This window comes from Dipteris shenzhenensis, chromosome 4, assembly GCF_047967505.1.
Source record: "Dipteris shenzhenensis isolate YYH24624 ecotype China chromosome 4, Dip_SZ_1.0, whole genome shotgun sequence".
NCBI classification, from domain to species: domain Eukaryota; kingdom Viridiplantae; phylum Streptophyta; class Polypodiopsida; order Gleicheniales; family Dipteridaceae; genus Dipteris; species Dipteris shenzhenensis.
Genome location: NC_141599.1, coordinates 41553868 through 41576157, shown reverse-complemented (window position 1 = coordinate 41576157; position 22290 = coordinate 41553868). Strand labels below are relative to the sequence as shown.

Sequence of the window (22290 nt, the reverse complement as noted above, 5' to 3'; positions counted from 1 at the left end):
AGGTCTAAGCCAATGGGTCAATGAAAGTTTTGACTGATAGGAGGATAGCACTAAGGTGATGGCCATGGGGATAGCACTAAGGCAACGACCTGTGAAAAAAGGAATGCATAGTGTCGCTGACTAGTTTTTTATGATTCTTGACAATTTGAGAGTTTTTGTTCAAGTTTTTTTGTGATGGGGGGATGCCAAGCTACTAAATCTAGCTACCCAATGCAAAAAACAAGAAAGAAACGCAACATTTGAATGCAAAATGAGAAATTTCTTAAAGAGGTGCTCGCCAACACTCAAAACCACTTCAATTTTCAACATGATTCATCATTCTTTGTTGTTTTTTGTGAGTTTTGACACATACACTCCTTAGCAATCTTCCAAACTATCTTCCTACCAACTCAAGACACTAAAAAACATAAAAAAACAAGCTTCACATGATCAAAAATACTTTCTAAGAGAAAATGACAGTTTTCATCTTTTTTCCGTCTTAATACACACTTCTTCACTCATTCCTCTCCTACAACTCCACTATCAAAGCTCCAAGTTAAGCTTGAAATAATGAGCAATGGGTAAATGATGAAAGAAGGCAGGTGCAATGCAAAAGCATACCTTGAACTCCCCGACAGTGGCACCAAAGATGTGTAGTCTCAACAATGGTGACTCATGTGTCGTGGGGATCTTGAAGGAATGCTGATGGAGCCTCCACTCCAAGCTACTCCTTATGAGAGTGATGCAAAGCACGAGCCATCCGCATCTGTCACTCAAGCGGCTCCCAAATTGTTGCAATGTGTTTCCACGAGAGAAAGAGGGAAGGGGGTGAAGGGAAAGGGAGGGAGAAGGGGAGAAGAGAGGGGAGAAGGGAGGGAGGAGGGAAGGAGAGAGTGAAGGGGGATGGAGTGGCAAACACAAAGGCACTACAAGGGAAATAAGAGAACACCCAAAGACACTCTTGGAAGAGAAGAGGGAGCTTGTATTCAAAACTTGTGCATACGACAATGAAGACGAAAGTGAAACCATTTGGCCTTTAATACAAGTCACCTTTTGAAGAGAGGCCGAACCCTAATCTCTTTATACCACTCTCTCTTATCATTCTTTTACCATCCTCTTGGGCCCATCTAGCTCCAAGACACAATCCTGGCTCTACGGACTTGCCACTATCCATCACATCACATCATCAACCATCAATCACATATTGTTAACCAATTTGTTAACTCTATGTGTGTGTGTGGGGGGGGGGGGAGACTTTACAACACCCCTTTGCATAGTGAAAAGACAACAGAGCAAAGCTAGACAATGAAATAGGACTAATTGCATTAACAGAAAAGTTTGTACAAGTCGGTGAATCCCATTTGTAAAGGAAACTGGCAGTGGGCACTTTTGTAGAAATGACTTTGTGGAAACTGTATGGAAGTTGAGTCCTATCAAGCATCACTTTTATTGAAGAGGGGAGTCTCCCTACCTACCACCATCCAACAAGCAAATTGGTGAGAACCAGCTTTAACCTTAGTTGGGAAGACATGTGTCATAAACACCCCTCCCTTGTTATTGGGGTCACAATAAAAATGAAAGCTTAAACACGAACTTATCAAGCTTGATGTAGATCAGTCAGTGAAAAAATAATTGTAGTAAACATATGCTTATGAGAAGAGTGTTGAACAAAGGCAAATTAACTTGGAACCTTGTATAGTTAATTTATAAAGAAGAAGTATAAAGGAGGAGAGTGTGCCAGAGGAAAATAGGGAATCAATGAATTTGTTTTGAAACAAAGCGTAGAAAAGATTTTAAAAATACTAATTAAAAATCTAAATAAATTTAAACGTTAACTAGAAATTAATTACTAGGGTAATGTATGAAGTATTAATGGTTTAACTAATAACCTATGAAACATAGATGATTCTTCAATACGAAAGAGATAAAGGGGACAAGTCACAATAAAGAGATTGACAAAAAGAAATGGTTATAGTAATGAAAATAATAGTAAAAGGTAGTATAGGTAGTATATAAGTTTTAAGAATTTAGAAAAAGTTTAGAAAAGAAGGAAGCGGGGGGGGGGTTGGAAGGGTAATAAAAACATTTTATAAATGAATTATAAAGGGAGGTTAATGATCATCAATGTAAGGGGGAGGTTAGGGGATAAGGAGGTAGAAATATAGCATTCGGAAAAAGGGTTGGGGAGGGTAAAAAGTGAGTAGAAAAATAAAGGGAGGGTTATGAGGGTTAGAAAACATGTTGAGATATCGAGAGCTCCAGCCAGGGTGACTATTGTGCATTTATGTCACCGACTTGTTAGCTGCTGGAGATACAGTTGGTACCCACCCACGACTAGATGATAGCTATCCTTATCTACACTAGTTCGTGGCTCAGTTAGTATGCCACCTTAGTTAGTTGAGTTTGGTTTTGAGACCCACATATAGGGTTCTTCTATTTCTTTGTACTAGAGTTCTTTTGGCTTTCACAACTAAGAAGAGGAAAACTATTTTCAACCTCCACCTTTGTGTGTATTCCCCCATTGTGATTGTGAGAAAGCCTCAAGTGAGACTCCTTCCCTCTCTTCCACTATCTTCACATGGTATCAGAGCCTTGTTCGTGGTAAGGAGCTCAAGAAAGCAAGCCAAGTTCGTGGTATCCTGGTAAGAGGACCAGTGTTGCTTTCCTATTTCGAGTTTGGGAGAAAATCCAGGTAGCACAGCCAGAAGTGCAAGAGTGCACTGTCTCAGATTGAGATGCCCTTCGCGGTGCGGCGAGAGCACAGTATATGTTGCGGGTGTGAGCAAAGCCCTCAGTGACGTTATTTTTCTGATTCGAGGTCATTTCGGGGCCCGTTTTGGAGACGGAAGTTCTCCGCAGGCACTCAGAAAAAGGCCCTGTTTTTGCTGTGTGACCACTGTTCTGTGGGTCGGTGAAAAGTTGCCATAGAAATTGCATCATATGCCTTTGTGCAGAGATATTGGGAGTTGCAGATTCATGCTTGTTGCCTGTTCATGCAAAATCGTCACTAGGAAGTGACTGTGTGGTGAAATACCACTTTCGTCAGTTTTGTAGTTCTGCCCATGTGAGGCAAAAGCTGTGTTTTTTGCAGTGTTCTGTATCTGATTCTCTTTCACAGATTGTCACTAAAAAGCTTGACAAGAACAACTTCCAGGCATGGAAGTTTAGAATGACGAATTTCTTGATGGGAAAAGGCTATAGGGAGTTCATTACAGGAAATGAAGAAGAACCTATTCTTCCTAATGTTCCCAGTCAACAGGAAATGCAGGCATTCAAAGGATGGCATGAGAGAGCCAGGAAAGTTATGTACTGGCTGTCTATCAGTATTTCGGACTCCATGATTATGCATATTCAGGATGCAAGTACACCAAAGGAGGCATGGGATACGTTGGCAAAAATGTACAGCACAAATACGCAAGCTACGAAAATGCAACTCAAACAGGAGTTGCACAATGTGCAGAGAGAAAATTTGAGCATAAATGACTACCACATGAAAGTGAAGAAAATTGCAGATGCACTTGCTTCCATTGGGTCGCCAGTGGATGATGATGATTTGGTTTCTGTGACCTTGAATGGTCTAGGAAAGGATTATGCACAGTTCCGGACATCCATTGCCGTCCGTGAAAAATTTCCTGATTTTGAGGAGCTGATTGCTCTTCTAATTTCTGAAGAGCAGAGAAATGGTGGTGCATCTTCTTTAGTAGGAACTTCAAAAGAAACTGTCTTCTACTCAAATGCTAGCAGAGGTAGAGGCAGAGGTAGAGGAGGCCGATCTGCAGGCCATGGTAGAAATCAGAATATGCAACAAACGCAAGAAAACCAGTCCTATGCAGGAGGACGTGGTAACTCTAGAGGCAGGGGGAGCCAAAGAGGCCGTGGTGGATGGCAGAGAAGCCAAAATGCAAACAGCAATGTTGAATGCTACTATTGTGGCAAAACGGGTCATATGGCTAAGGACTGCTACAAAAAGCAGAATGACATTATGAATGGAAAATTGCAGCAAGGCAATTATGCATCTTCTAGTAGGCAGGGTGATGACAGAAATGAGCATCTATTTATGGTGCAGCATATGACCAATTCTGTGACAAGTGCAAAAGAACGAAATGATGTGTGGTATGTTGACTCAGGTGCATCAAACCACATGACAGGTCATGCAGAATGGATGCAAGATGCAAGGAAAATGGAAAAACCAGGATTTGTGGAGACTGGTGATGATACTGCACATCCTATTGTGTAGATTGGCAAAATTCCTTTGTCTATGCAGGATGGGAAAAAGAAATACTTGTCTGATGTATTTCATGTCCTGAACATCACCAAGAACCTAGTTTCTGTTGGTCAGATGGTTGAGCAGGGCTTGCAGGTCAGATTTAATCCTCATGGATGCTTTGTTGAGGATATGAAAAATAATGTCGCTTGATAGCAAAAGGAAAGAAGAAGGGCAGGATGTTTACGTTGGATGCGGACATGCCTGAATTGAGTGCAGCAATGTTTGCACATGGGACCGGTGTAGTTGCAGATATTGATATCTGGCACAAACGCATTGGTCATGTTAATATACAGTGACTTAAATCAATGCAAGCCCAAAATATTGTTGCAGGATTGCCTAAATTCAAGGTTGCAGAAATGCACAAGGTTTGTGAAGCCTATCAATTTGGGAAACAGGTAAAAAAACCTTTTCCTAGGCATGTTCAAGAGAGTAAAAAGCCATTGGAATTAATCCACTCTGATGTGTGGACTACAAAAGCTGCATCTATTGGAGGCTGTCACTATTTTGTCACATTTATTGATGACTTCAGCAGAAAATTGTGGGTGTATTTTATGAAAAAGAAAAGTGAAGTGTTTGGGCACTTCAAAGCTTTCAAAGCTATGGTTGAAAAAGAAACAGGCCTGCAAATAAAATGCCTAAGGTCAGATGGAGGGGGAGAGTACCTCTCAAATGAGTTTGCAAGGTTCTTGCAGGAGCATGGTATAAAGCAGCAATATTCATGCAGTCATACCCCACAGCAAAATGGAATTACAGAAAGAAAAAATAGGCATATTGGAGAGGTATCTCGGGCTATGCTAAATGAAAAAGATCTACCAGATTATTATTGGGCTGAAGCAGTTGATACAGCAGTCTATATAATGAACAGGACTCCCACTGCAGCAATACATGGCATGACACCAGAGGAGATGTATACTGGTAGGAAACCAGATATTTCTCATTTGAAGATTTTTGGTTGCATTGCCTATGTCCATGTGCCAGATGAGTTGAGGTCCAAGTTGGATCCAAAAGCTGAGAAGTGCGTCTTTATTGGTTATTCTCTCCTTAGCAAGAAGGGTATAGATGCTATAACCCTTCTACACGTAAGTTCACAGTGAGCAGAGATGTTGTTTTTGATGAGATGAGCAGCTGGTATAAACCAGTAAATGTGATGATTGATGTAGATGCACAAAATGGTAATGCTGCACAGAATGCACAGCAGCAATCACAAAATATTAGTGGACCTGGAGTGTCCTCTACCAGTGGTTCACATACTTCGCCATGGACAGGCAAATTGAGATCAGGAGAATCCCCTCAAAGCAATGCAGAGAGTGGTACACAGGTATCATGAAAAGGAAAAGAGAAGGTAGATAGCCCATGTTTGATGTGAATGCAGGTCACTCTTGTGTGGATGGTGAATCCAGTGGCTCACAACAGAGCATTGATGATGAGTTGGGTATTCCTTCTGTTGTTACACCTGGAGTAAGGAAGACCAGGGATGTTTTGAGAGCACCTGGAAGTGAGCCTATTTTGGGCAGGTCTACCAGGGTCAGGTATCCTGTGGATAGGCTGAAATATGATGGATTTATAGCCATTCACTATGCCTATATGGTCAAAGTGATACAGGAACCAGAACCCACTTCTTTTAAGCAAGCCATGGGAAATGAAAAATGGGAGAAAGCCATGGATGAAGAAATGGATGCCTTGGATGCAAATGCTACATGGGAATTGGTGCCTTTGCCTAAAGGCAAGAATGCAATTGGTTGTAAGTGGGTTTATAAGATCAAGCACAATGCAGATGGTTCTGTGAATAGATACAAGGCAAGATTAGTTGTCAAGGGGTATGCACAGACATATGGCATTGATTATGAAGAAACTTTCAGCCCGGTTGCAAGGATGGCAACCGTAAGAGCAGCCATTGCTATGGCTGCATCAAAGGGATGGTCTTTACATCAGATGGATGTAAAGAATGCCTTCTTGCATGGTGATTTGCAAGAAGAGGTCTTTATGGAGCAGCCAACAGGTTATGTTCATGCTATTCATCCTGAGTTTGTTTGCAGGTTGAAGAAAGCCTTGTATGGCTTGAAGCAAGCACCTAGAGCATGGTCTGACAAGATAGGACAGTATCTTGTCACTATTGGCTTTCAGATTTCCAAGGCAGATTTCTCACTCTATGTGAGAAAAACAAAGAAAGGGATTATGCTACTGGTCATTTATGTTGATGATTTGATCATCACAGGTGATAGTGATGAAGATATCCTTCATGTGAAAATGCTATTGAGGCAGAAGTTTGAGATGAAGGATTTGGGAGAGATGCGTTATTTCTTGGGCATTGAGGTGATTAGATCACCAAGTGGGATACAGCTCTTGCAGAGGCAGTATGGATTGGACATGCTGTCCAAATATGGGATGACAGGCTGTAAGCCTATTTTAGTTCCTTTGGAGCAGAATGTGAAGCTGAGCGCAGATGCAGATGAGCTTCTGGAGGACCCTACTATGTACAGACGCATAGTAGGAAGTTTGATTTACATGACTATTACCAGGCCAGATTTGAGCTATGGCTGTTGGGTTGGTAAGTCAGTTTATGCAGGCTCCAAGGAAACCGCATTTGGATGCGGCTAGATGCATACTCAGGTATGTGAAGTCCACATTGTAGTATGGACTATTTTATGAGGCTGGGGTTCAGATACAGCTGCATGGATACTCTGATGCTGATTGGGCTAGTAGCATTTCTGATAGACGATCTACCAGTGGATATGTGTTCTCTTTTGGGAGTGCTGCAGTCACTTGGAGCAGCAAGAAACAGCCTATAGTTGCCTTGTCGAGCACAGAGGCTGAGTATAGGGGTGCAGCAATGGCTGCATGTGAGGTAGCTTGGTTGCATAAGCTACTCTATGATATGCATCAGGGGCCAATTGTCATTTATTGTGACAACATGAGCAGCATACACTTGTCAAAGAACCCAGTCTTTCATGCCAGAACAAAGCACATTGAGGTGCATTATCACTATGTGCAGGAGAAGGTTTTACTAGGTCTTATTGATCTAGTTTATGTCAGCACAGAGGATCAGGTAGCTGACATATTCACGAAAGCATTGGGTGCAGAGAAGCTGCACAAGTTCAGAGACCTGCTTGGTGTGCAGGAATTGGGATTGAGCTCGAGGGGGAGTGTTGAGATATCGAGCTCCACTCTGTTGAGATATCAAGCTCTACCCCCGATACATCTCCTGGATGACTATCATTTATGTCACCGCCTATGTTAGTTGTACTCGTGGTGTAGTTAGACTACCACGTATGTTTTTGGTTTGGGTTCACATATGAACCACGTATTCTAGGTTTGACATATAGGGTATTTCCCCCTTCTATTGTATTGTTGTTGTGTGCAAAAGTGAAGAAAGGCTTCACCCTCCAACCTTGTGTCCTCTCTCTCTTTTGTGTGTTGTGAAGAAAGCTGAACTTGAGTCTCCTATCTCTCTCCCTCATTCTTTACATGGTATCAGAGCCTTGTTCGAGGTAAGGAGCTCAAGAAAGCAAGCCAAGTTTGTGGTGTCCTGGTAAGAGGACCAGTGTTGCTTTCCTATTTCGAGTTTGGGAGCAAATCTCTGCAGGTAGCACAGCCAGAAGTGCAGGAGTGCACTGTTTCAGATTGAGAGGCCCTTCGTGGTGTGGCGAGAGCGCAGTATATGCTGCGGGGGAAGGCAAAGCCCTCGGTGACTTTATTTTTTGGATTTGAGGCCGTTTCGGGGCCCGTTTTGAAGGCGCAAGTTCTTCGCAGGCACTCAGAAAAAGGCCCTGTTTTTGCTGTGTGACCACCGCGCGGCTAGTCGGTGGAAAGGTGCCACAGAAATTGCATCGTATGCCTGTGTGCAGAGATATTGGGAGTTACAGATTCATGCCTGTTGCCTGTTGATGCAAAATCGTCACTAGGAAGTGACTGTGTGGTGAAATACCACTTTCGTCAGTGTTGCAGATCTGCTCCTGTGAGGCTTTTCGCTGAAGTTTTGCTATTTGCCCTTGTGAGGCATTTGCTTTGTTTACAGGTTGCTGTTGCAATTCGTGATTTGTAAAATGTCTGAGAATCTGTCTACCATTGTCAGTGAGAAGCTTGACAAGAACAACTTCCAAGCATGGAAGTTCAGGATGACAAACTTCCTTATGGGAAAGGGAGTTTGGGATTACATCAGTGGTGAAACTACAGAACCAGTTTTGGGTGCTGCTCCTACTCCTGCTGAATTGAAGGCCTTTAAAGAATGGCATGAAAAAGCCAGAAAATGCCTGTATTGGCTGTCTGTTAGCATTTCAGATTCTATGATTGTGCATATACAGGATGTAGAGACGCCTAAGGAGGCATGGGACACATTGGTGAAGCTGTATAGCACAAATACCAAAGCACGAAAGATGCAGCTAAAGCAGGAGTTGCACAATGTGCAAAGGAAAAATCTGAATATAAATGAGTATTCCTTGAAGGTGAAAGGCCTTGCAGATTCTCTTGCCTCCATTGGAGCACCTGTTGATGATGAGGACTTAGTGTCTGTGACCTTGAATGGTCTTGGGAAAGATTATGCACAGTTTCGGACATCCATTGGAGTCCGTGAAACATTTCCTGATTTTCAGGAACTTATTGCTCTCTTGCTGAGTGAAGAGCAAAGGAATGGTGGTTCAGCCACCTCAACTTCTCAAGAGACTGCTTTCTACTCGAATACAGGTAGAGGCAGGGGTAGAGGAAGAGGCCGTTTTGGTGGCCGTGCAGGAAATCAGAACCAACAGCAACAACAGGAAAACCAGTCCTATGGAGGAGGACGTGGTAGTTCTAGAGGCAGGGGGAGCCAAAGAGGCCGTGGTTCATGGCAAAGGAACCAGCAAGTAAATAGCAGCACAAAATGCTATTATTGTGGAAAGCCTGGACACAAGGAGAATACATGCTATAAAAAACAGAATGACATCAAAAGTGGGAAGTTGCAGCAAAGCAACTATGCATCATCAAGTGGGCATGGTGACGACAGAAATGAGTACCTTTTTGTGATGCAGCATATGGTTAACTCCATGTCAGGAGATGCTGCAGCTTGCAATGATGTTTGGTATGTTGATTCAGGTGCCTCTAACCACATGACCAGTCATGGTGAGTGGTTTCATGATGTTAGAAATTTGGATAAGCCAGGTTATGTTGAAACAGGTGATGATACTGCGCACCCAATTACGCAGGTTGGTAAAGTGCCATTGGCTATGCAGGATGGCAAAACGAAGTACTTGGCAGATGTACTTCATGTTCCAAAAATCATTAAGAACCTGGTTTCAGTTGGCCAGATGGTTGAGCAAGGTCTGCAGGTTAGATTTAATCCTGATGGATGTTTTGTTGAGGACTTGAAAAATAAGTGCCGCTTGGTTGCGAAAGGCAATAAAAATGGCAGAATGTTCACCTTGGATGTTGATATGCCTGAGGTAAAAGCTGCTATGTTTGCGCATGGGAGAGGTGTCATTGCAGATATTGAGATATGGCACAAGCGCATTGGGCATGTGAATATACAAAGGCTGAAATCTATGCAAACGAAAAACATTGTTGCAGGTTTGCCTAAATTCAGAGTTGAGGGAATGCAAAAGGTATGTGAAGCATGCCAAATGGGTAAGCAGGCCAGACATGCATTTCCCAAAAATGCTAAGGTGAGCAGAAGACCTTTGGAAGTGATCCATTCAGATGTTTGGACAACCAAAGCTGCTTCTATTGGTGGATGCCATTATTATGTGACGTTTATTGATGACTACACTAGGAAGGTGTGGATTTATTTTATGAAGCACAAAAGTGAAGTGTTCAGCCATTTCAAGGCTTTTAAGGCCATGGTTGAAAAAGAGAAAGGTGTGCATATTAAAGTGCTAAGATCTGATGGAGGGGGAGAGTACTTCTTAGAAGAATTTAGTGAATATCTGAAAGAACAGGGAATTCAAAGGAAGTACTCATGCAGGTCTACCCCTCAGCAGAATGGGGTTGCAGAAAGGAAGAACAGGCATATTGCAGAAGTAGGACGGGCGATCCTAAATGATAAAAACATGCCTGATTATTTTTGGGCTGAAGCAGTAGCAACTGCAGTTTATATTATGAACAGAACCCCCACTGCAGCTGTCCATGGCATGACGCCTGAAGAAATGTATACAGGTCAAAAACCAGATATTTCTCACTTGAAGGTATTTGGTTGCATAGCTTATGTTCATGTTCCTGATGAGAAGAGAACAAAGCTGGATCCAAAGGCAGAAAAATGCATCTTTATTGGATATGCTCTGCACCAGAAAGGGTATCGCTGTTATAACCCTTCCACCCGCAAAATGCAAGTGAGCAGAGATGTTGTTTTTGATGAAATGAGCAGCTGGTATGCACCAACTGTTATGGTAGGAGATGCAGATGCAGGAAATGGGAATGCTGCAATAAATGCAGAGCAGCAATCTCAAGCCTTGAGTGGACCCAGAGAGTCCTCTACTAGTGGATCTAATGCATGGACAGGGAGATTGAGATCTAGTGAATCGTCACATAGCAGTCCTGATAGTGTTGTGCAGGTATCACATAAGGGAAAAGAAAAAGTGGACCATGCTCCAGTGTTTGATGTGTCTGCTGGTAGCTCTCATGTTGATGGAGAGTCAAGTGGCTCTGAAATGAGCCTTGATGAGGAACTTGGGATTCCTTCTGTTGTTACACCTGGTGCAAGGAAAAGCAGGCATGATTTAAAGACTCCTGCAACTGATCCAGTTGTACGGAGGTCCACTCGTATTAAGTATCCAATTGACAGGCTGAGATATGATGGGTATACAGCACATCACTATGCTTATATGGTCAAGGTTCTAGAGGAGCCAGAGTCCACATGTTTTGAGGATGCAGCAGGGCATAAAAATTGGGAAGCAGCTATGGATGAAGAGATGGCTGCCTTGGATGCAAACCACACTTGGGATTTGATGCCTTTGCCTCATGATAAGAAGGCTATTGGCTGCAAGTGGGTTTACAAAGTAAAGCACAATGCTGATGGGTCTGTTAGCAGGTACAAGGCAAGATTGGTTGCCAAAGGTTTTGCACAGACATATGGAATTGACTATGAGGAAACTTTCAGCCCAGTTGCAAGGATGGCAACCGTGAGAGCAGTAATTGCTATGGCTGCTGCAAAGGGATGGTCTTTGCATCAGATGGATGTGAAAAATGCCTTCTTGCATGGTGATTTGCAGGAAGAGGTTTATATGATATAGCCGGAAGGTTATGAGGATAATTCACATCCCGATTTTGTATGCAGGTTGCGCAAAGCCTTGTATGGCTTAAAACAGGCGCCGAGGGCATGGTCAGACAAGATAGGGCAATATCTTGTCACTATTGGATTTCAGATTTCCAATTCAGATTTTTCACTTTATGTGAAAAGGACAAACAGAGGGATTGTGCTTATAGTCATCTATGTTGATGACTTGATTATTACAGGTGATAGTGATGCAGACATTAATGAAGTGAAGCTGCTGTTGAAGCAGATGTTGAAGCAGAAATTTGAGATGAAGGATTTGGGAGAGCTGCGTTACTTCTTGGGCATTGAGGTTATTAGATCCCCGAGTGGGATATGGCTGTTGCAAAGGCAATACGGTTTGGACATGCTGTCCAAATATGGAATGATAGGCTGTAAGCCTATCTCTGTTCCATTGGAGCAGAATGTGAAGCTCAATGCAGAGACAGGTGAGCTTCTTGAAGATATTACTATGTACAGGCGCATAGTAGGTAGCTTGATTTACATGACTATAACCAGACCAGATTTGAGCTATGCTGTGGGGCTGGTGAGTCAGTTTATGCAGGCACCGAGGAAGCCACATTTGGATGCGGCTAGGCGCATACTGCGGTATGTGAAGTCCACATTGCATTATGGACTGTTTTATGAAGCTGGGTGTGCATTACAGGTACATGGATACACAGATGCTGACTGGGCTGGTAGTGTCTCAGACAGGAGATCTACTAGTGGTTTTATGTTTTCTCTTGGGAGTGGTGCCATCAGTTGGAGCAGCAAGAAGCAGCCAACAGTTGCCTTGTCGAGCACAGAGGCTAAGTACAGGGGTGCAGCAATGGCTGCATGTGAGGTAGCTTGGTTGCGGAAGCTACTTGCAGATATGGGACAGTCAATTCATGCAGCAGTTGTCATTCATTGTGACAACATTAGCAGCATCATGCTTGCTAATAATCCAGTTTATCATGCTAGAACGAAGCACATTGAGGTGCATTATCACTTTGTGAGAGAGAAGGTTCTAGCTGGTGAGATTGATCTTGTCTATGTCAGCACTGAGGAGCAGGTGGCTGATATTTTTACGAAGGCATTGGGTACCGAGAAGCTTCGCAGATTTAGGAGCTTGCTTGGTGTACGTGAGATGGATTTGAGCTTGAGGGGGAGTGTTGAGATATCAAGCTCTACCCCCGATACATCTCCTGGATGACTATCATTTATGTCACCGCCTATGTTAGTTGTACTCGTGGTGTAGTTTGACTACCACGTATGTTTTTGGTTTGGGTTCACATATGAACCACGTATTCTAGGTTTGACATATAGGGTATTTCCCCCTTCTATTGTATTGTTGTTGTGTGCAAAAGTGAAGAAAGGCTTCACCCTCCAACCTTGTGTCCTCTCTCTCTTTTGTGTGTTGTGAAGAAAGCTGAACTTGAGTCTCCTATCTCTCTCCCTCATTCTTTACACACTCGCGATATGCCAAGGTGACTGTTGTGCATTTATGTCACCGACTTGTTAGCTGGAGATGCGGTTGGTACACCGCCCACGAATAATAGCTAGATGACAGCTATCCTTATCTACACTAGTTCGTGGCTCAGTTAGTATGCCACCTTAGTTAGTTGAGTTTGGTTTTGAGACCCACATATAGGGTTCTTCTATTTCTTTGTACTAGAGTTCTTTTGGCTTTCACAACTAAGAAGAGGAAAACTGTTTTCAGCCTCCACCTTTGTGTGTATTCCCCCATTGTGATTGTGAGAAAGCCTCAAGTGAGACTCCTTCCCTCTCTCCCACTATCTTCACAAAACAAAGGGTTAAATATCAAGGGAGGGTTATGAGTGTTAGAAAACAAAGGGCTAGGAGGGGGGGGCTTGTTGTTAAGTTAGGAGCTAATCAATGAATTGTAATGTCTACAGTCTAAAGTGCATGTATCAAATAGGCAAGTAAATTGAGTAGTAGTATGTAGTGAATCCGTGGGCATCATGGTTATCATGAAATTATAATTGATGTGCATTGTAAGAAGCCGCAGGCTTTGCAATCGCAAGCAGTGGGCAAGAAGGCAGGCTGGCAAATCGTGTAAGTGATCAAAAAGGGGCTTGAAACTATGAAAGATAGTTTAGAAGCAAGGCAATCAAGGCTAAGCTGAGGCAGCAAGACAGTGAGATAGCCAGGACTAACAGTTTCCTTTAATCCTTTCTCTGAGCCAATCACTTTTTTATATTTTGACTCCTTCTCTACCTGCCATCCATACAATCCTTCTTCCAAAAAAAAATCAGCTTCCCAAAAAAATTCCATACACAGACAAACGATATTAGCTTCCCAAAAAAATCCCATCAGTGCCAATTTGAATTGTGATCTTTCTAACCCCCTTTATGTATTAACTTAATGATCCGTAGTTTAATCCTCTTATCCAAGAAACCTTGAACCAGAGACTCCTCCCAGAGCAATAGCAACTAGGGGCCATGGCCAAACTTGCTTCTTTAAGTTTCTCTAGCTTTAGAGGTTTGTCCAAAAAGTTTGAGTCAAAGGAGGAATGGTCTTAGGTCTTATTGGCTTACATTTGTCTTTGGCAATGAGTTTTTCTATTGTTAAGACTTCATTTTCTCCCAAAATTCCACTAAAGTAATCATGGACCTCTTGACTATATCCGTATCTTGAGCACACACGCCTACACACACATGCACATGCACATGCACATGCATACACACACACATGCACATGCACGCACGTATTCACGAACACACATTTATCTCTTATCCCAAACATATTGACTCTTACAAGCCCAACACCCCCCCCCCCCCCTTATTTCTTCTTTTAATTGTTGGCAATTTTGGTGGCATATTTCTCCCCAAAACTTCACTCCTTTAAAAATTTAAACTCAAATTCTTATCTTTTGGTGCACACACACACTTTCCTCTTCTCCCTTCTCAAGTATGTTATACCCTTCCTTTTTTCATACTTACATCTCCCCTACATGTCTCTCTCCTCCCCTCCATTTCTAACTCTATTCTCTCTTAACAATACAAGTTTCTTCTACCCTCGTTGTATCTATGAATTAGAGAATTTGGGAAAATCCTAATACTTTGGGAATTTAATTTTCCATATAATTTTTGTTGTATCTTGCATATAAAAACTCCATGTTATTGACAAATGTAGATTTAAAATCTACTTTTCAAGATCTTTCCAATGATATGTCATGCAAAAAGTTTTGGAAAAAGCTTGAAAGGATTTATTGTGTTCCCATTTCAAAATGGGAATTGGGAAATTCTCAAATTTCCTAATATGGTGTTTTGTACCCTTTTCTCAACTTTTTCTCTCTCTTCTCTATAACCACCCCTTCTCTTCTCTCCACCCTCTCTCTACATTTTTTTACTCTCTCTCCCCCAAATCTCTCTCTCTCTCTCTCTCTCTCTCTCTCTCCCCCCCCTCTCTTCTCTCTCTCTCTCTCTCTCTCTCTCTCTCTCTCTCTCTCTCTCTCTCTCTCTCTCTCTCCTCTCTCTCTCTCTCTCTACCCTCTCTTCTCTCTCCCCTTCTCTAACCCCTCCCTTGCTCTGCTACTTTGCTCCATGCTCCCTCCTCTAGCTCTCATCTGCTTCCCTATTCATCCACTCCACTACTCACTCACTCTTTTCACCATGCCAAGAATTGTAGGAAATGCAGCCAACATTACTAACACCCCTCGATAAAACATGATCCCAATCTTGTTTGATTTTTCATACAAGGTCATTGTGTTGCACTCGCCTATACTTGAAATGCCTACTCTTGTACAATGTCTTCGTAATCTCCATCAATCCCCCCCACATCTCCATGTCGTGACTTGCCACCTTGGATGGCATGCACACAGCTGGCCTCTTTATGGCTGCGCTCTATGGATCCCCTAGAGACATTGATGAAAGGCTAACAATTTTCAAAGCAAATTTTTCTCGTGTTGTTTAGGGGTGTCCGGATTCAATGCTTATCTGCTCCACTACTCACCCACTCTTTTCACCGTGCCACTCATGCTAGGAACTATAGGAAACATATGCAAAATTACTACCCCCCTTGATACAATGTGATCCCAATCTTGTCTGCTTTCTCATACAAGGTCATTGTGTTGCACTCGCCAAGATTTGAAATGCCTGCTCTTGTGAATGTCTTCGTAATCTCCATCGATTTCCCCCACATCTCCATGTCGCCAATGACCTTCCAGTGGATGGCATGCACACAACTGGATTCTTTATGGATGTGCTCTATGGATTCCCTAGAGATGCTAACAAAGGGCTCAATATTTTCAGAGCAAAGTTTTCTCATGTTAGGGAGGCCAGATTTTGAGTCCTGCATTTGTGCATGGTCTTTAGCCTTTCCATCAACTCCCCAAAAATTCGGACGCTGCAAGCTCGGCTGGCCTCTACGAATATGATAATGTATAGTGATCTATCAAGCAATCGACAATACTGAATTATATAAATATCCTCTTTGCAACTTTTGCTCAATGAGGATCATAACCACTCAGTAATGGCTAAGTGGTTATCCTTGCCAGATGTAATCTTTTGGTCTCTAAGGCTCTCAGCAATTGTTGATTTTTTATAAATGTAATCTCTTTTGTAATTTTTGCTCCATTAGGCTCCTAATAATTGTTGAGTTGTTATAAATTACCTTTGAATGTACTGACTTTGTTCAAATTTTGCTCTCAAGAACTAAAATAGCTCCAAGAACCAGCACACAGTGGTTGCAAGGAAATACATATAAAAATTAAGTAAACAAAAATCTATTTCCTTGTGCAACCACCACAATAGTTCCATTTTAGTGCAGATCCTAAACCAAGGAAAATGTATTTTCTTGCAACAATTGCACTGGTTCTATTTTAGTGTGATGGTTGCACAAAGTTAAATATTTTCCTTCGTTTAAAAGCTAATACTAATGAAAGAAATACAATTTCTTTCATTTTAAAGTTAAAATCCTAAACGAAGGAAAATGTGTTTTCTTATGCAGCCATTGTGCTAGTTCTATTTTTGTGGGGGGTTGCTGTTAATCCTAAACCAAGGAAAATGCATTTCCTTGCAACCAGCATGTTGGTTCTTACGCTGGTTCTTGGAACTATTTCAGTGCTGCTTACAGTTAATCCTAAAACCAAGGAATTTGTATTTTCTTGTCCAACCACTACACTGGTTCTATTTTAGTGTGGGTTGCAGTTAGTCCTAAACCAAGGAAAATGTATTTCCTTGCAACCACCACGTTGGTTCTTGGAACTATTTTAGTGTTGCTTGCAGTTAATCCTAAACCAAGGAAATGTGTTTTCTTATGCACCAATTTCTTGTGCAACAACTACAACTAGCAATGATTGTTGAGAGGAAAAGCTGAACAAAGAGAGTACATCCAAAGATAATTTATAACAACTCTATAATTGCTGAGAGTCTCATCGAGAAAATTAGAACAAAAGAAATTATATCTATATCCAAAGATAGTTTATAATAACTCAAGAATTGTTGAGAGCCTTGATCGAGCAAAAATTGAACAAAAGAGATTACATCTACATCCAAAGACAGTTAATAACAACTCAGCAATTGATGAGAGCCTCATCAAGTAAAAAATGAACAAAAGAGATTATATCTAAAGACAGTTCTTGCCATAGTAGTATTATATTACAATTGAAACAAAAGATTACATCTAGTGAGGATAACCAATCAGCCATTGCGCAGTGGTTATGAGTATCATTGAGCAAAAGTTGCAAATAGGATATTTATACAACTCAGTATTGTCAAGAGCCTCATTGAGGCTTCTTGATAGACCACTACACAATATTGTCATATTCACAGACCAAGGAAAATGTATTTCCTTGCCCTTGAGGGGTCCCCTTTAGGGGCAAGGGCCATACTATCATGCCATTGGACAAATATGGCATGCCGATATGGCCCTTGCCCCTAAAGGGGATAGAACCACCTGGAAGAAGCCTTAACCAAACAAGAAACATCCTTAAGTCAAGGCATGAGGTCGAGAGGCAAAGCCACAAGCATCCAATCTCTGGCTTGTAACCTAGAAGGGTGAGATCCATAGATTCATGCAAAGAGTGTAGTAGAGCTCTCAAGCTCTACATCCTTCTTGAGCTACTGCAACTTGTCTTTTGAAAATGTGATGCTTCTTGCGGTTGGTGGAAGCGGTCGAGGATTGACTGCATGGGAATTCATTCATCAATCGAGGTGAAAAGGCCGACTCAATCTCCAATATATTTTGTCTGACTAATCCCTACTATGCAGGAGGCTAAAGGTTGAGAACCTAAGGGATTGGGAGTGGAAATAAGAGGGAGGAAAGAAGGGATAGGGACAAGGAGAGGTAGAGGAGGGAGGTGGGGGGAGGAGGGAGGTCAGGAAAGGGAGGAGTACGAGGGTAGGGTAGAGGGGAGGGTGGGGGGGATAGGATAGCAGAGGGGTACGATAGGAGAGGGGGTGCAGCAGAGGGGAGAGGGCAGGCAGGGAGGGAGAAAGAGCACAGCTAGAGAGGATTGTGCACAACTTTGGGAGAGGAATGCCACTTTAGTGTGTAGTCCTGCACAATCGAGAAAAAGGGAAATTCCATGCTATAAGAAAGTGTTTATACAATACACCTAGTGCTTTGGTGGCATCTCCAAAGAAAGTTCACCATCAGCAGCAAGTAATTGACTTTGCTCTAGTCCCTCGAGGTAAAAACACTTTCTTATAGCATGGATAGAACAATTCCCAAAGCTAGAGATGTTAGTAGACTTGGCTTCGACATTGCAAGCTATTATTTACAGATGTGTTTGTATACACCTCAACTCAAATAGAATCAAATTGAAGCCAACACTCAAGAGAACTCTATTTACTACAACAATGAAGTAATGGCCTTCAAGAGTTACTATCCTCCATAGCAATTCATATAAAATCAGAAAATTGGAATACCAAGCCTAGCCATGTGTTGTAGTTATTGAACATCTCCTTGCACATTATTGTACTAATGATGACTCTTCCAGTATGATACTATAAAATGGAGACAAATGACATCTAGATAAGTTCATGCTACCAAGTTCCTACCAACCTTGGCCAAAAGCAAGAAGAATCATTATAGCCAGACAAAACTTTGATATGTTGGCCCAAAGTAGAAGCTTATACTTAAGAACTTACCAACTCCCTAACCTCCCCTCAGTTTGCCCAGCTCTGCCAATGCACTGACTCTCACACCCACTCCCACATTGTCATGTATTACTTCCATGAGGATCTTATCCTCGATGAAGACATGTACATTTTGACACTCCCCCACCACCCAATCATGTATAATTTTATGTTTTGGTGCACCATTTTGCTTAACACCTTAGTTTTCTCTCACATCTCCCTTATCATCAAACTTTGCAAACCAACAGCTCTGGTCGACCAACCCTTTGATCCACATTCCTTGACCAAAGGTCTTGGGTGGATGCAAACGGTGGGCCAACACCAGAATGCACTGGTGTATAATTACCTATGTACATTCCCTTCCATCAAATACCACCCCACCGGAATAGTTATCCTACATAATCATATAGTTGCTGCCCTTCAAGAAATTATCCGAACTGGCATAAGCTATTTTGACACATCTCATATTGCCTATCCTACTTTAACCTCCCAGAATGATGTCAATATGGCTTTTGAGGTGTATAATGCAGCCCAACCCCCCAATGACTCTTCTACTGATCTGTTGCTCGATATGGCTTTACTTTGCTTCCATTGTAAAGCAGCTTAGGAAGTAGTTTGCTTTCCAAATCCACCAATTATACTTTTCCATTAGGAAAAAATTCAAGTAACCTATATGTTCCAATCCATCCCAACTTGAAATTTGTTTTAATAATGGGTCCGAGCTTGGCAATATACAACAACACCAACATTCCTTTCTTCAAATGTTTGGGCACAATATGCCTATCATGCCATGCTTTTCTTCTCTTCTAAATCACCTACTGTGACCATGCTGCTCAGAGCCGGAGCTCTCGTCCAAGTGACTTAATCGATGCAATTGCCCCTAGATTGTGCCAGATTCATCCAAATGATGCTCAACTACCACTCAGAGACTGGGAACCACAAACTCCAAGGGAACAACAGCCTTGAAACCGAAAACCATCTTAAAAGGGGTCGTAGAGGTTGTGACTTTGTAAGCTATTCTATAACCCCATAAAGCAGCATTGAGCTTATTATCCCAGTCACTTTTCTGAGACTGGATAGTTTAGTGAGAATCATCTTGAGAATTTTGTTGGTAGACTTGGCTTCACCATTGCTCGAGGGTAATAAGTTGTACTCACCGTATATAGAATTTTGAACTCATTTTGCAAAGCCTTGATAACATCATTCATAAAGTGAGAACCTTGATCACTAACTAATTCAATGGGGCATCCATATTTGCAAATAATATTTTCAAAGATAAATTTACCAGTGCTTCCAGCCAAGTTGTCCCGGAGTGCCTTAACTTCTACCCACTTTGTGGCATAATCAGTTGCAACCACCACATATTTATTAAGGGTGTAACAAGTAGGCTTAAAAGGACAAATAAAATCTAATCCCCAATGCTAGAATGTCCCAAGGCCGAGTGGGTTGCAAAGGCATAGACTGAACAACATACCTGTGCACTGACATACATCACAATGCTTGCATTTCCTCATGGCATTAGCAAATAAAGTTCCCCACCAGAGGCCTGCCTTCAAAACTTTTTGACCAGTGATCTCACTTTGGAAATGGCCACCCGATTGAGCTTCATGTAGAACAACTACTCGCTCATGAGGCATCACCCATCTGTGTTATATACCATCGACACATTAATGATACAAATGTCCACGAATCAAAGTAAATTTCCAAGCCTTCAAGGCTATTTGCTTGCGTTTATCTCTTGACATAGCATCAAGAAACGTGCTTGAAGATAAATAATCTATCAACTTGGCATACTCACTTTCACAATGATCAACTGCAAATAAGTTTGCATCCCGAATCTCAGTTTCAACTCCCTTACTTTCCTCAATGGTAGGCAAACTAGATAGACAGTCAGCTCCAACATGCGTTTTGCCAGGTTTGTGAATGATTTTGAAATTAAACTCCTGTAGCAGCAGCATCCATCGAATGAGATGCCCTTGAATAATTGTTTTGTTGATAAGATAAAGTAAAGCTTGAAGGGATTTCCTAGCAAATAATGCCTCAGCTTCTACACACTGAAGATCATGCCAAGCGCTTCACATTCAATGGTACTATAGTTGCTTTTTGTAGAAGTAAACAACCAACTAGCATAATACACTCGATAATCCAACCGACCATCTAATTGGGCCAATATGATTCCCAAGGCATAACTAGAAGCATTCACATGCACATGGAAGATAACATCCCGATGAGGTTGTCGTAAAATAGGAGTTAATGTTGCTCGGCTTTTAAGATCATGAAAAATAGTCGACAACTCGGGTGTCCACTCAAATTTAGCATCCTTTTTAGTTAGTTCATATAGAGGCACAACAGTTTTTGCAAAATTACGAACAAAATGCCTGTAATAAATCCTATAAAAGCTCACAATTGAGTAAGATTTCTTGGCTCAGGCATAGCTTGAATAGCACAAATTTTACCTCGCTCTCAATCCGGATGCCTTCTTTAAAAATAATATGTCCAAGAAAAATACCAACCCGGACGCAAAACACACTTTTAGCCGGGTTTAATGAAATACTTGCTTGTCTACATTGTTGAAAGACCTTCACCATCATGATCAATGGAATAAACACAAAAATCATCCTAGTAAATAGCAATGAATTCTGTCAAATAATCCCTGACTGTCTCCACCACTAACATGTTGGATTGAGTTCCTTCAACGCAGCTCATATATCTGAACCATGGTTGAGTGTTGAACCACTATCCTATCCAAGGCACATACCTACACCTGGCTTACTCAATCCAGGTCTGAAAAGAACTAACCAATATGCTTCTTCCTTATGCTCCGCTTCGTTCACTGGGAAAGTACCTGTTGCTTTGTCAAGCAGGGGCCAGTTTTCATGAAACTGGGCTTCCGTAAGCATGACCACGAGAGGTTGGAGTTCTTCAACCCATTCGGACATCGTGGCCCAAAATTCATCTTGCACCTGCCAATCATATGGCGACTTTGATTTCTGGGTGGTGTGCTTTTATGGCAATGAGGGATCCAACAAAATCTTATTTTCCCTTGTCATAGCATTAGCATCAATGACTTTTGTTGCTACATTCCTTTTTGGCTCATCCAAAGCCACAATATGCACAGTGCTAACATGTAAAGTAGTAGAAGGGCCCGTGGTTGTTTGCATGTGGGTCTATTCCTTCTCCATTTGGTGCCTCTTATATAAATCACATTCATTACGGCTGTGACTATGAACTCCAAAATGATAACACACAATGATGCCTAGCACACCGATGTTAAAGCTTCATTGTCAGGGATGCTATAGGCACCCATGAGCCATTGGGGGGCCAAATGGTGTTGGTGCCAGAGTAGGGGCATTAACCATTGCCAACATCATTATGATAGGTCCATGGCATGCGTTGTAGTGGTAGGAAAAGGTCATGCGCATGGTCATCTAGCAGATGGCATACCACAATTGGTTTAGTTGCATTCATTGAGGTCATGCCCGTGGTTGTGGCATGTGGTGCACCAAACACCAGGATGGAGATTTGAGGAGGTGGCTCTTCAAAGAATCGGGTCCTGAGGACTTGCACCGCTAGGGATTTGCTGTCGGAGTGCTTTGCAGGTCATTTACAGTCGTGTCACCCCTTGGAATCACTTTCTACTTCTATTAGAGCCTGACATAGAGAACTACTTCTGTCAGATCTTGACGTGCTTTCTACTTCCATTAGAGCCCAACGTGCTTTCTACTCCGATGGGGAGGACTAGT

General features: G+C 42.1%; 1 protein-coding gene across 1 annotated transcript; it reads right to left on the bottom strand.

Annotated features, from left to right (window-relative positions):
• Positions 1 to 19469: 19469 nt before the first annotated feature.
• LOC147902877 (uncharacterized) lies at positions 19470 to 21486 on the bottom strand. Its single transcript, XM_087373956.1, has 6 exons — positions 21347 to 21486; positions 20685 to 20925; positions 20333 to 20601; positions 20038 to 20191; positions 19705 to 19935; positions 19470 to 19619 (listed from the first exon to the last, which is right to left on the bottom strand). The coding sequence occupies exons 1-6, from the start codon at positions 21484 to 21486 to the stop codon at positions 19470 to 19472; spliced, it is 1185 nt and encodes a 394-aa protein (XP_087230082.1).
• Positions 21487 to 22290: the final 804 nt, after the last annotated feature.

Excerpts from the sequence above, each read along its gene's own strand:
- LOC147902877 (XM_087373956.1), bottom strand. The coding sequence starts at position 21,486 with ATGTCCGAATGGGTTGAAGAACTCCAACCTCTCGTGGTCATGCTTACG. Across the intron at positions 20,192-20,332 it reads TGTGAAAGTGAGTATGCCAA|ATGGGTGATGCCTCATGAGC; the intron begins GTTGATAGATTA and ends TATATAACACAG. Across the intron at positions 19,620-19,704 it reads AGTTCAAAATTCTATATACG|TCTCAGAAAAGTGACTGGGA; the intron begins GTGAGTACAACT and ends TAAACTATCCAG.